Consider the following 16,203-nt stretch of genomic DNA (forward strand, 5'->3'; position numbering starts at 1 on the left):
TAAGAAGCATGTGTTAGGAGTCCTAGTAAATATAGAAAGTTTTGCAAGTGCTAATCTCATACCGCTTTTTTTATTTGTGTTGCCAATCTTACCTTTAATGTTGAATAATGAACATACAAAATTTATCATACGAGAAAAATACTTATAGTCACATCAAATAAGTCAGTTAGAAAAAGGCACCAGGGCAGAGAGTGTGTGAGATGTGTGGAGAGGTGACAGTGAAAGCTCGAAGTGACTTGTGAACTTAAAAATTTCTGAATGCCCATAGTCAAAGTGAAATTGCAAGTCCAAGAATTTTACAATGTGCCTTTTAAGATAAAGACTCGGTCACTACTACACTTTGAAAGGTGGAAAAGTTATTCAGTTTAAAGACTAAATAAATGTATTTAAGGGGAAACATAATTTTTATTTAACCAAAATATATAAAAGGAAAACCTGTGAAAATTTGGAAGATAGCCGACATCGGAGTACGATAAGTGAAGCTCCAACATAGTTAATTATCGAGCAACATGTTCCTATGGTAGTGATAGCACGCAGTACAACAGACAGTTTATAAGAAGTAAATACCTTCCCCACTATATATGTATATACAGATATTTTTTTCGTAAAAAATTTTTTTTGCATGTAGAATTACATTCTGGTTGACCAAGACATATTAGTGAATGTTTAGTGTAACATTTCAAGTTTCTTCCCTCCTTCACAAATAATCTTGACGGATCAAGTTTGTGAGTGTTTTGTGCTTATATATATGTATATATATACATATATATATATTTATATACATATATGGTTTATATATATGTATTTATATATATATTATATATATATATATATATAAATATATATATATATATATATATATATATATATATATATATATATATATATATATATATACACATACATATATATATATACAAATACACAAACACACACACACACTTGATCCGTGAAGATTATTTTTGAAGGAGGGAGAAGATACTTGGAATGGTCTTTGTCAGCAAGAATGTAATCCCCTATGCAAAGAAAAATTTGCAAGAAAAAATGCTATTTGTAATATATTGCCAGAATCTGACTGTTAGGCGAAAGATGCTCGAATATTAGGACTATCAGTGAATGGATGATATCTGATTCAAAGTTTCCTTAATGGGATCTTGGAGAGAGAGAGAGACTTTCCCATTTAACAAGTAGTTAATTCACAGAAAAAAAGAAGAAAACCGAGAGAGAATTTCCAGTTTATTAACAGTTAACTCAGCAAAACTGAAAAATTTGAAGAGAAGAGAGCAGTCTGCTTGAACACATCATTTATGAAATACCGGTTTGGTTGCAGGATATTTAAGACCAGGTGTATTTAATAAACATTGTTAATAAACTAGTGCTAGAAAATCTCCATCTTTCACATCATAAAGGGAAAAACTGAACTAAAACAGTTTGGCCTGAAATAAGGTCTCTCCACTCTACTCTGTCCTGTCATCTTGCTGCCTCACCTCCCCTCAGGTTTAGGTGCTCTTCTAACCTCTTGCATGATTTCCTGGTCCTTCCTACAGGTTTCCATTCAGCTACTGACGTGTTTACTGCTTTTCTGACTAACTGCTCCTCATCCCTTCTGAATACATGCCCAAACCCTCCAAAGCTTTGAGATCTCAGTCTGTTCTACCGCCGCTGAACACCACATCTCTCAAACACTACTTACTGTATTCTGGTCATGAGTCTTAACATTTTGTAGCCCCACCTTTTCAGAATCTCTTCCATTTTCTTTGTCAGTGTGCATGTTAAACTGCACTGAGTAATATGGGCTTGTGTGCCCATCATAAGTCTTTGAGCCAAAACTTCGATGACTAGCCCAAATTTTTTTCTTTTGAATATTTTATGTCACGTCTGTTCCCATTTTATGTATCAATTTTGCGCCACCTGTACATTTGTCTGTTTAGCAATTTGGACAAACGTATGTCCTCTCAAGACGACCTGGACTCTCTGGGGTGAATTCCCTGATTCTCCTTTGTTTAATTCTCTTGCGAAATCAGGTCTAGTTTATTGCCCTGAGACGCCAAGCCCTTGTAGAAGCGACGAACGTCGTTAAGACTATTATTAATCTTTGAAGGAAGGCCAGTAAATGAGGAAATGTTGGGGTAGGGGGGGGATTAGGGGCGACCATGAAAATGCAGCTTTTCCAGTCTTGGCCAGGAACGTAACATCGGAGCCCACCCCAAAGGATCTTCCTTATAGGAAATCTTAATCTTTAATGATCAGCGAGTTAGTAAACTCTTGGAAATCTTGAACTTTTTCTTTAGTACAGGAGAACATAGTAATGATTTTGTATTTATAGATTGGATTTCAGGTATGAATCTTGAAGACGATGAATTAAAATAGAGTGAATATTTTGGTTATCTGGTGTGAATCTCAGGTGTGGATTGAATTTCTGAGAAAGGTCAGAAAAAGGCTGCCATGAAACGTAGAAAGACTTAGATGGAAAGGCAGATAGGTAAATTATTCTTCGAGAGACTTCTGACATTTTTTTAAATTATCTTATTTCATAGCTAATTATTAACGTCGAAAATTTCACGAAAGGATATTTTTTATATTTCAATTGCTGGTGATATGTTGCATCGTAATACATTTTTTCTGGACTATGGTAATTTCCGATATGGGAATTTTGGCAACATTTTGCAAGCAATAATAATATATCTGTAATATTTATTACAGGAAGACACTTTCTAACCTAGGCAGAAACGCACCGGCAAAAAGAAATATTACTGACATGCTCAATTTCCTCCTAGGCAAGCCTACAGCATAGCAAAGCAATTTTATAAGCATTAGAAATATTATAATCTCGAATACTGATATCGCAATATCCCACTAACCTTTACGATTCGTATTTTTGCAGTAACGCCATTTCATTATTTATCCTTGACATTAAGGAGGGTGAAAAATACACAAAAAATCTTAAATAAGGATAACTGGTTGTCGAATTTTAAAGGGAGATCAGCTGAAATGAGTAAAAACTATAATAATGCGAGATAAATATGAAGGGGAAGAGGAAAACACAGCGTGAATATAAAATGGAGAAGGTTAAGGAGAGTAAAGGCAAAAATTTTTAAAAGAAAAAGAAATATTTGAGAAAAGACAAAGCTATATATATATATATATATATATATATATATATATATATATATATATATATATATATGTATATATATATGTTGTATGTATCTGAACATTAAGGTACAAATGTCGTTTGACATCCAATTCAGTCAACCTCGGGAATAACACCGAAGGGGAATTATAACTGATAAGCGATTCATCACTCGGGAGACTCGAACTCCCTTATTGAGAGCCGACGACAACAGCGACGATATTTTACCACTCGGCTGCTAAAATGGGTATAACCTGGAACCGACTTGGCCATACATATGCCTAGTCGAATTCAGGTTTTTGTATTTAGAATCGCTATCAATCCACCTCCACCATGATGGTCGAGTGTCACATTCGTAATATGTAGCTATTTATGAATTTTTGTCACATACACTGTAACATTTTTTATATTCTACACATTAAGCTACAAATGTCGTTTAATATCCAGTATAATTAACCTTGGTTACAGTATAACATCGAAGGGGAATTATGATTTAGAAGCGATTCGTCACTGGGGAGGCTCGAACTCCCCACAATGGGAACCGCTGATAGCAGTGACGATACTTAGCATTCAGCTGTCAAGAGAGGTATAAGTTGATATTAGTTGTTGTATATCTATATATAAATATATTTGTATACATATGTATATATGCATGTATATATATATATATAATATTATATATATATATATATATATATATATATATATATATATATATATATATTATATATATATATATATATATATATATATATATATATATATATATATATGAATGCCCCCAAAATTTTTAGAAGCTCCTTACTCAGCGTGTCACACTATCTCAAGACGCTTTCCTCAAATAGGGTGCAAGCGTTTTCTCGTCATAAAGGTTTGCCATCAAATACATTCACGTAATGGGTTAAATCCTTAGATATTGCATGATTTTAGTAGAGAAGACCCTTAAACAACGATTATTAATGTATTCTTCCAATTAGTCAGTAGAATTTCAACTTTTCATGAATGCAAAGTCTGGCAAATTAACGTTCATTTCACCTATTTATATCGATGATTAAATTATGCAGAGAATGATAATATTCTGTGGTAGGCTGTTCCAACAGAAAATTAAGTTCAATTGTACTTTTAATATATCTGCAATTTTGTAAATGAACATTTGATACAAATTGATACTTAACGTTGCCAAATACGTTTTTAAAATTACATTCTGAATGTCATGTTACTTGAGCTCAACGAAAAATGCCGCATGAATGAACGCCACAAAAAAGGGCGTATGGTACTGTGATTTGCTTAACTTGCAGAAGGACACTGTGCATATGTGGGCTTTAGATAAAGTTTAAGATTGACTGCCTAACGATGAACATTAAATTTGGTGCATTTAAAAGGTAAAGGGGCTTGATTTTTCTTATGACGAGTCTCAATTGTCCTCCCTGTAAAATCAGTGAAGATGTCATTTACTATTCAACATAGTTAGTATTACTATTATTATTGTTGTTGGTTTTGCCATAGAAAGTGCAGTGAAGAGTAGATGTCTTGAGTACAAAGACTGAACACCGCCGAAAAATAGAGTAATAAACATGACGGCATATCTAAATAGATAGTTACTGTTTCTATATCAGTGAAATGTCTTGGTAGCTATAGCCCACAATTGCGAAGGGAGCCGAATAAAAGGCAACTTTTAGTTGGTGAGATTGATAGAAAAACAATACAGAATAATGTCGGTAATTATGGGAAACTTGTAAAATATTACTAGTAGTGTGACATATGAAAACATAGTCCTGGAAAAGATTTTAACATCCGCCAATGAACTTGAAAAAGTAATGCTTTCACCCGTACTGGTGCCGGTATCGGTCTTGTGTTCAAAAGAAGGCTCAGAGAAATTAAAAGCAGGTTTTCATGAAATTCACTGTAAACGTCGAATGATTCACTTTTTTATGGATATCAAAGAAGATTAGACGATTTGTTGCCATTAAAACCATTTCGGCTAATATAAGATATAGGGATTTTTGAGGAATTCATTGCTCCGTAAAAGGTCACATAAAAATGCTGTTGTTGATATTGCCGTCACGGATTATTATTATTATTATTATTATTATTATTATTATTATTATTATTATTATTATTATTATTATTATTATTATTATTATACTGAACCATTTCATGAGTTAATCATCCAAGAGTGAAGCTGAAAACCACAGTCAAAGTCTTGATGCTATATCACTTAACTTGCTTATGTGTTGCAGTATGGGTCGTTCTGTTGGGATAATTTTTGGATGTTAAAGAAACATTGAAACACATGTTCAAAAGATAAAATTTCATAAATAGTTTTGGCGGATGTATACTGCTGTTTATAGATGTCAATGTACGTTGATTAGCCATTCAATCTACTGTACGTGGACTTTCCTTCGTTGTATTACAGTCAAAGGATCAATTTGCCTAGAGAAAATTGCAATTTTTCAGTCATTTGCAGTTTTCCTTCGAAGTGGTTGGCATCGGAACAAAAACACATGAGCGTATAGCGGTTAGCAAAGCAGGAAACGAAGATATAATCTAAAGAACGTTTCCTTTATCAACATGCAATTACGTAAACTAATGTGCAGTTAGATACCCAACAGTCACTTACTTTATAGGAAGCCAGGTTATCCACCACGCAAGCCAATTTCACTTCCCTTCCAGCAGGAACTGTGACGTTGCTTATAGGCTCAAGGAAGACCGGATTCCCTGTAAGAAATAAATGAATATGAGAGTAAGAGGTGATAAATGTGATGACAAATAAATGTTCAGTGTGTGTTATTGATAACAGCCTTTATTTGTTTGCAGTCTTATATGATGCTCCATACCTTGGGTCGAAGTACAGATTTTCTGTATTCTAAATACCTCTTAGAACTATAATTCTTTCCTTACCTCTCAAATTACACTTAGTAGATTTTAGCCTACCCTGAACAGTGGCTGAATTCTTTAGACTAACTTTGTGTTTAGGTAATGCGGCTTTTTCAAGTCATAAACTGGACCAAATTATCAAGAAATGTTCACGAAGATTTAGACAGTTATGATTAGTGGGTGTGCAAGATGGGCTTCTTATGTTCTTTTAAGAAAAGAGCTTATACTTGAGAATAAAGAATTACAAAGCATAAAAAAGTTGACATAATTTAATTTAACTCATATGAATCTTCTGAACGTTGAAAATGAATCGGCAAATGAAGCTAACTCGAGTCCCCATTCTGAAACTGAATGAAGTTGAGACCCCATTTTGAAATGAGTGAGCTTTAGCTCCCATGTGAAATGAAGTGATATCTACCTCCTTTCGAAATAAAAGTGAGGGTCGGCCTTATTCAAGATGAAGTGAGTTTAGTCCTCGCATATTATAACGATGTGAATTTTATCCAAAATTGAGTTAGTCTTGGGCACCTCCTCCCCCATTTTGTTATGGTATGAACTTCAACTTACATTTTACATTGAAATGAGCATAGCCCCCTTTCGAAATACAGCAAGCTTTATTTTCCGTTTAAAAAATATAGTGAGCATCAGCTCTTACCTTGTAATGAAATGAGCTTCAGCTCCCATTTCAAAATGCAGTGAGCTTCACCTACCCCAAACAGTATTCCGCTGCGTTCTGAGCCTAATCACCCCCAATTTCTCTCTTGTCTCTCACTGTAGGAATTAAAGACCATTTTTCCTAGGGGATGAGACGATTATGGCCGTTGTTATAGAGTTTTCGCTTCAGATTATCACAAGCTAATAAAACGGGACATACATCTAATTAACTCTCATTACTATGTTGCTCTAATTAAATACAATTAACCATTGCATGCAGAATTAGGGGGAATGTTATACCCGTCGACAACTGGCATTTTGCAGTGTATTTTCGAGGTTGCAAATACGAAAACAATTACCTTCATTTTTTATACACATATATGTGTGTATATATATATATATATCTTATATATATTTTATATATACATATTTATATATTATATACATATTTAGATATATATATACACACATATATATATATATATATATATATAGTATATGCAAAATTCCTCATACGTGCAGTGCATTGTCTTTACTCTATAAGCAATGCTGTTACGTCAATATATGGATTGGTGACCGCAAAAAATATCCAACACCATTAGTACATTATTCGAGCATCTTTTCAGCAGCTAGCAGGATTAGAAACTCACCCCAAAAACACTTGCTGAGACTCGAAGTTTAGAACCTTGTAGAAGGGGAAAGCTTATGTAAATAAACTGAAAGTCACAATCGAGTCACAGACGCTTCGTACGACTCAATTATGAGTATATGTAAACAATGGGTCTTTGTTGGTCTCTGCCGTTTGCCGATATTTTGTTTTGATAGAAGGACGCAGAATTGGTCAACTTAGTGAGGATAGACAGACAAAAGCCGGGCTCTCTCAGGAAGGAAGTGGTTGGTCTTATTCTTGTAAGTTAGGGGAATTTATGACCGACACAGTAGTAATCACGCAATAATGGAGAAACAACGTCGCATATTTTTTATACTAACCTATTTGTCAATTATTGTAATTAATTAACGGTATACCATAAACAACAAGGTGTTTCATCGGTGTGACAACAAAACCCGAATCGTTGTTACGGAAAGCCACATTACCGACCTCGGCCATGAATCACAAGCTGTGGCATCAGCCATCACATCGATCAAAAACCTTTCTAATAAAAGCCCCCGCATTTAATATTGGGCGCCTACCTGGTTGTAATTGCTTATTACATAAAAAAGGAGCAAATAAATGGAAAATATGGATTAAAAAAACCCGGGAACACCAACAACAAATTCTGTTGACCTACGACGAATTTATTGTTTCACCTTTCATATATAAATTAATAACGCCCGACATATGAATATTCGCTCAGCCTTTAAATATTGGAGAGAATTTTTCAAAGGCGTGCCATCGATGGCCTCTTGGGGGATGAGGGGTACTAGCCGCTGTTTGGTGATACAAGCATGTAAAATACATATAAGTACATACGCCTGCACATACCCCTACACGTACACACACACACACACGCACACACACACGTATATATTATATATATTCATCAAACTGTCTCCGCTAAAAGATGATGGCTCCAGAGAAAAAAATAAAGGTTACAGCCTTATTTATATACTGAATCATGTATGAACTCTGCGCAGGGATATATGTGTATATATATATATATATATATATATATATATATATATATATATATATATATATATATATATATATATATATATATATATATATGTGTGTGTATATATAAGTACGTATACATATATATGTGTATATATATATATATATGTTTGCATGTATGTGTGTGTGCGTGTGTGTGCGCGCACTTGCTTCTCTTCACAACAAATTAATTTTGTTAACCACATCAAAATATTAACTGAGTCAGCTCTTCTCTTCGTCACCCTACTCTCCTATACTACAGCTGGGAAGAGATATATCCGCATGAAAAACCTTATAATCTGTCAAATTTGAACAGATAATTTTTTCTGTAAACTCCGAGATGTATTCCTTTTCTTACATGTAGCATTTTTTTCGGTGTTGGAACTCTTTCTTTTATTTGCGTAAGCGGAATGGTTGATATATAGGATGTAAGTGGACGGCTAAATTGCTTCTGTTTGGTTGATCTTAGTATCTACAGAAAATAAATTATTTGTGCATAAGTTTCTAAGTGAATTTTTATGAGCAATTGGAAACCACCTTGCAACATTCATAAATGCTTACGTTTACGTTAACACCGTTATTTGCATATAGAAAACGGTACAAAATATTGAAGAAGAGAGGATAATGTCAAAATAAAGTTCATAGTCTTTTGCCAGCAGAACGGTAGCCATGAAAACAGGGAAATAAATGGCCAGGACGTTTTTATTAACACTGGTATTCGCTTAGTCAGATCCTGTACCAATCTGTTAAAGAGAATATAAATTGAAATGGAGTTAAATATCTCTCCAGAAGTTATCTATGAAAATAAATCCCTTTTCACGGAATCACTAGTCTTGGAAACAGAGAAATAAATAACTACGACACTAGTTTCATTAACACCGATACATCCCCCGTAGGGGATAATGCCATCAGTGCACCACATACGGTGCACTGATGGTTCTTTGCAGCTTCCCTTCGGCCCCTAGCTGCAACCCCTCTCATTCCTTTTGCTATACCTCCGTTCATATTTTATTTTTTCTATCTTACTTTCCACCCTCTCCTAACCAATGATTCATAGTGCAACTGCGAGGTTTTCCTCCTGTTACACCTTTCAAACCTTTTTACTGTCAGTTTTCTTTTCAGCGCTGAATGACCCCATAGGTCCCAGCGCTTGGCCTTTGGCCTAAATTCTATATTCTATCTATCTAACAACGACATTCGCTTAGTTTAACCAGCGCGAAATAGTAAATAAAGTTGAAATAAAGCTGAAAAAAGAAATCTCTGCCGTGAAAGCATTAGCCATGAAAATAGTTGGGGGAAATAAAAGGCTGCGAAACTCATATATGCCTGACGTAGCGGAATGCCACCAGGGAATGCAGCCCGTCACAGCTTTCCCGACGACCCCTCGCTCTGATGACAGACTAAAAACCCAAAAATTGGAAGGGATTTATCGCCTATCTTTTTTAATAATAAAGTGAATTTTTGTTTTGTTTTTGCGTTTTGAAATGAAAATTTCAAAGGTGGCATGGTTGAAGGCGGGCGTGATAACAAATCGCTAGGCCTGGCATCGTTGGGACATAGCCCTCTGTGGCACTCTATGAAAAATAAATTTACAAAAAACACGAGGAAAAAAATCCTCTCTTTCAGCCCTCTGTTTGGAAGGGAAACAATTATGTTGTTCAGAAAATAAGTGGGACGAAATTTGATAAAGTTGGCAAGAAGATAAAACAAAAATAGGATTTGCTTATTTCTAGTAGTCAGGGAAGCCTGATGGATAAGAGGAGGAGACCTGATACCGATAAAATAAGGAAAAATTAAAATACTTAGTAAAACGACGAAGTTTGAAGTGACAAAAAGTGCTACATTGCTGCTCCATTACTTTAATCTTAAGCCGACATCATCAAAACTACAACAGATCTACAGTGGATATTGTGGAAGTGTTTCTAGAGTGTTGTGGGTGTCACTCGTGCATTAGCACTTGACAAAAGATAATAGAATGTGCCAGAAGGGTAACACCTCCTGGCGCCTTACCATCTAAAAGAGGGGAAATGTATATTGTCAACGCATACAAACTGTATTGAAGATATAAAAATGTATTTACTTATCTGTAAGTAAATAATGCTAGATGTAGTCCAAAGGAGGTAAAATATAATTGAAACCTAAGATCGCTGCAAGAACTAAAAAATAAAAAACAAAAAAAAATCTCGAGGTAACAGATGGAGAAACTATCGAAAAAGTCAAAATCTGCTGTCATTTATTCACATTATCTGAGGGAATTCATCTTGCTCTTCATGTAGTTTCAGACTGTGAAAAAAAATCAGTGAAGTTTTAATGACGCACTCGAATAAACTACCCCCTTTTTACGTCAAGAATATCTCGAGTGACAGGGTCCATCTTGCCGTGACGGTGGTAGACCAAGAAAAGGGGAAGGGTGGGAGAAGTCTTTGATACAGGTACATCATAAAGTTCATCATATATTTAAGGCCAAACTATTGCAGGAACTTTTTTCGTAGGTTCTTCGAGACTGGGGAAAAGTAGTTAAACCCTAAATTTCTTATGAGACAAGGTACTGACAGATCCTTGGCTCCTCCTTCCTCATTGTGACCCATTTCTACGCACATCAGACTCCCAAGTTTTGTTCGTAAGTTCGTTAGCCTAGGTTTTTCGGGATGAGGTTGCTTGACTGAAACCCCTGCGCCATGTAATAGTCTTAAGAACTTATGGCACTCGGTACAACAAGAGAAGAAGCAAATTTTGGTATGTACTGTATTAGGCTAGATCTTTGTGCAGTCAAGTAATCTTTGATCACGAAAAAAACGAAATTTTATAAGCAGACTAAAAATAGAACTAGACATTAAACTAAACAAGTAAAAATGCCGAAGTTTCTTCGGCGCAGTTTTTTCTGAACAGCTTATAATGCTGTTGAAACTTTAAGCCACGGCCCATGAAACTCAGCCACGGCTCGGTGGTGGCCTATGTTGTTGGTGCCTGACATACGATTATGGTTAACTTTAACCTTAAATAAAATAAAAACTACTGAGGCTAGAGGGCTGCAATTTAGATGTTTGATGAATGGAGGGTGGATGATCAACATACTAATTTGTAGCCCTCTAGCCTCAGTAGTTTTTATGATCTGAGGGCGGACAGAGAAAGTGCAGACGGACAGACAAAGCCATCTCAATAGTTTTCTTTTACAGAAAACTAAAAAACAGAATAATTAAATTATAGTTTCTAAACTAGGTAGAAAATATGCTTGAAAATATTCTTGAAATCCAACGAACTATTCAACATTGCTTTTTTTCACGCAATTTGGATTAGGCAGTCATTGATCAACTAGCCGTTATTTCAACTGTATAAATTTTAGCTGTAATGAGAAGTTTTAAATAGTGGACCTTAAATAAATGTGGAGCACAATTTTGAACATTCTTTATTACGTGACAGTTGATTAATGAGTCTGTTTTGTGCGTGTGTGTGTGTTTACTGGGGATGGGAAGCGATGATGCCTGTCCATGTGAGGCTAGTAGATGATACCTTATTAATCTGTGCTTTCTGTGGTAACTTTCAGATTTAATATCTAAGACACACTATAAGGAAAGAAAGTTATTCTTTTGCACTTCTTAGCTGATGTTTTATGTAACATGAGGGACTTCAATATTTTTAACTAATTTTTCTGTAGATTGTAATATTTACTGCTAGGATTTCAGAAAGTATTTTCAGTTTTACTCTTCAAAAGTCGTATTTTCATTAATTTTATTAACGCTACCTAGGTGGTATATCCGACTGGGCAGACGGAGCTTGGCTCGTTTAATTGGTGTCAAGGCCAATTCTCTGCCTGTCATTTTATTTCATACGTCTCCCTTAACAATGATGATTGAAAATTTGGAAATTGAATCCTTCCGGTGTCTCGGTGTCGTGAGCCCGAGATAAAAGGTATTATACTTAAGGAAGGATAGCAATATGACCCTGGCAAAGTTTAGCTCTAAGAAGTTGGGAGTACTCTAAGTGCTGCATGAACAGTTAAATTCAGCAGCCCACCGACACACACCCATGTAGGTGGAAAACTGCTAACTTTATACCAGGACCCATCTGTATGTATATAGCGGGTCCTGCTAAGTGCTATTAATGTGTCTGCGGACTTACACCCGTAATTCTTTTCTGAAGGGCGCCTTCAGATTTCTGTTGTTTTAAATCGTACTTGCCTGGAATATTGTTCTCAAGTCGGGAGAAGCTCCGCATTCACTAGAGAAGTAGAAGATCAGTAACTTCGAGATTACACGTCTCTTCCACTCTCTGGTCCTAATTGTACACATCGTACCTCACAATCCTACAGGTACTCAGGGGTGATCGGTTTTGACCAATCTTTCATCAACACTTTTTCTTACAAGACCGAGTTTCTTTTTGGCTTATTTGCCCGTCTCAACCCTTACATCTGTGTTTTGATACAAAACGGTAAGCTCCAGAAATTTTTTCTTAGTTATTCAGAAAATTTTCTTTGTATTTTGATTCAAAACAGCATATTCCCGTCAGGTAGTTTAGATACTGTGAGACAGAATTGCTACCGTAAAACTGAGTTATGTTTTACACCGTATTCTTCAACAAATAGGCGAGTGTTGAAATTTACGGTAGAATAGAGAACAAAACACAATTAGTTTAAACCCAGTGCCCACTTAAATGAAGTTTACATAACTATACAATATCCTGATGCTCTGTTTCATAATGAGAAATTTTCTGATGAGTCCCTTCTATTTTTCATTAGAATCTGGTCATCTCATCCCAGACTTACTTAGACGACATTCATCTCAGAACATTTTCAGTGGCTTCGTATTGATTTGGAAACCCATAACTACTGTCTTGAAGAATCCTTTCTACCCATCCTTGTTAGAGTACAAACATAATGGGACCTATTCCATTTGTAAAATAATTCTAGGCATTTTATGAAAAAGTATTTTTGATAATCGAAATCTGCTATTTACAGTAAGAACTTTTCTTGTGCTTGGTTTTGATTCGTGTCTTTAGTTCTCCGTTTAGCTTAGTTTACACGGATGATGGACTAAGTAACATTCTTTCTTCTAAATCAGTTACTTTATATATTTTTTCTCTGCTTGACTGTATCGTTACCTAGTCATTTTTAGTGTATATAAGCATATAAGAATGAATATATATATAGTTATATATATATATATATATATATATATATATAACTATATATATATATATATATATATATATATATATGAAATGAAAAACCCATAAAGCACTTTTTGAACGTTGCAACCATATATTTCGAGCACTTCCTTCTGTGCCCCTGTACACTGATAAAATACGGACACATGATAGATACCAGGGTATATTTACAAAACATGTGTAGGTGTGGCAGTAAGCCTCGTTGGTATGCAGGTGGCCATTGATCCAGGAAGGATGGAAATTAAGGTATTCCCTTGTGATTTTTGGCCTCATTAGCTCCCGTCTGGCGATGCGTCTGGTGGTCGTATTTTCTGAAACTCCTTCTTAAGAAGAGGTCTGAGGATTAACCCGTCGAAGTTATCCGATTTCCAATGTCCTCCTGACAGGTTCATGTTGTTGGTTTGATTGATGATGGGAGATTCCAGCATCTTCCTTTTGTACGGACAACTACTTTTGAAAACCAGCTCTGCCCCACTCCAGTTTATGGTATGGCCTTTATCCCTAATATGTAGGAAAATCCCCAAACTCTCTGAAGCATATGTATATAACTATACATATTCTTTCTTACATGATTTATACACTAAAATGGCTGAGTAACGATACAATAAATATATATATTGAAATATGTATGTGTATTGTATAAGTATATATACAGTATATATATATATATATATATATATATATATATATATATATATATATATATATATATATATATATATATATATATATATATATATATATATATATATATACACCACCACTTGCGTGTGTGTGGAAGTCTTGAATGTTGCAGCTAGGCAGAGTTCACACATACCCTAATAAAGGTACCCTCATTAGTTTTTGAAGTGTGCATTCATTACTGCGGATAGTGACGGCCTATAACTCATTCCGTCACTTGAATGTTGAATGCAGTTGATCTACATGACATTGTTGCTGGTTTTTGCTTGCATGCTACTGAAAACAGCAGAAGAAATCCATTCTTAACGAAAGATTGTGCTTGTAATTGATTTCTTAATAAAAGAAGTTGCTGAGGGAAAGTGAGCTTTATCAAGAACGAAATAAGCAGAGAGAGAGAGAGAGAGAGAGAGAGAGAGAGTCATTAATTACCAGCATTTAATAATCCTGAGGGTCTCGTTTAGAGAAGGATATGAAGCTTACTTTGGAAAGGCTATTAGTGTGGGAGAGGAGAGAGCATAAGCAAGATAAATTTAGCAAATAGAAATAGCACACTGAACTGTCATAATGGAAGGTAATATAGATATAGCAATAAAAAAAGCAGTTACTGAGTAGGGTATAGCAGTCATTTTCGGTGTCTATTTATTTTTAAGTATAACCAGAACTTTGTAAAATTATCTATTTTAGAGTATTTTTCAGGTTTTTATGTATGTGCTCCTGTCTGTCTATATTTTTCGTAATTACACTCTGCATTTACCATAAGGGCTTTTGCATTACATAAATACATCACAGTCAATCTTTACACACACACCCATATATATATATATATATATATACTCTTTATATATATATATATATATATATATATATATATATATATATATATATATATATATATATATATACATATATATATATATACTGTATATATATGTCTCTCCTGTAACAGCGTATGACACAATGGGCCTCAATGAAATTCCACCATCCATGTTTTTCCTGTTCTTTATCTTCCACAATTCTCCATTCCTGTCCAGCCTCCCTTCTCATAATTCTCATCCATGTGGGTAGACCCTACCGTCTTCAGTCGAAGTGATCAGTGTGGCTGAGTGGTGCAGCGCTCGGCTCACGTCGCTTAAGTTCATGGATTGCTCATTACCTACCACCTAGCCGTCTAACCAGCTTCTGCTGGGGTTACCTAGAAGGCTGTAATTCCGGGCACGCCCCCTACCCGACTCGTCACCCCCATTCCACCAACAATACCTCCAAACTGGGAACGGTGTATAGTAAACAAAAAATAATATGGATACATAAAACATGTGTATGTATGCGTGTATATGATAGCCGATATAGGAATGCACGAGTTTTTTACACGAAAGTGAAAAACTGTTTCCAAGAGAATGATGAGGTGTTGAAAGGATTTTTAGAAATAGAAATGTTTTGAAAATATTTGTAGAAATACAAATGTTTCGTCACTGAAGTTGATTTAATAACACGATTTCTTTCATCCTCTACCTGCCAGTTTGATGTTCTGTTTGAAACACGATGAAAGAACAGAATAATTTAACCATTGCATATCACCCTACAGGCCTGCGAAATGAATGTATACTCTTGAAATGTGTACAAAATATTGTACTGTCTGTTGATATTTCCCTGATATGATTCTTGTTTTAGATAACTGCAACCTCGTGTTGGCACGGTCTCTTGCTCCTTAAGCAGTCAATAATTGGTGTGTGTGTATGCGAATGCATAAACGTATTTTGCTATGGTGAAGGTTCGGAGACTTTTCATTCAACGCTTTCAAAAATATACTAATGCATAGTGCGCGCCGAATGGGAGAATCATGCCACTCATTCAAAGCAAGAAGTCATGATAAATGCGAAATTGTTCAGAAATCACCAAGTTTTCCTCGTTGTTATTTTGTTTTTGTAAGCCGTTCTCATATAGCACAAATTAGGAGAATGTACTTGTGTGATGGAACAGCAGCTCGCGAATTCGTAATCGTAGTTTGTTCCTAAGGCCAACGTTTCACAACTACATCGTTACA

General features: G+C 35.1%; 1 protein-coding gene across 1 annotated transcript in view; it reads right to left on the reverse strand.

Moving 5' to 3' along the window:
• Window positions 1-16,203, reverse strand: part of LOC136840448 (lachesin-like) — a 292,205-nt gene that overhangs the window by 24,091 nt on the left and 251,911 nt on the right. The window contains exon 2 of the mRNA XM_067107126.1: window positions 5,754-5,851. Coding sequence (XP_066963227.1) covers window positions 5,754-5,851 — 98 coding nt within the window. The remainder of the gene's footprint in view (window positions 1-5,753; window positions 5,852-16,203) is intronic.

Source organism: Macrobrachium rosenbergii, chromosome 1 (genome assembly GCF_040412425.1).
Source record: "Macrobrachium rosenbergii isolate ZJJX-2024 chromosome 1, ASM4041242v1, whole genome shotgun sequence".
Classification (NCBI taxonomy): Eukaryota; Metazoa; Arthropoda; class Malacostraca; order Decapoda; family Palaemonidae; genus Macrobrachium; species Macrobrachium rosenbergii.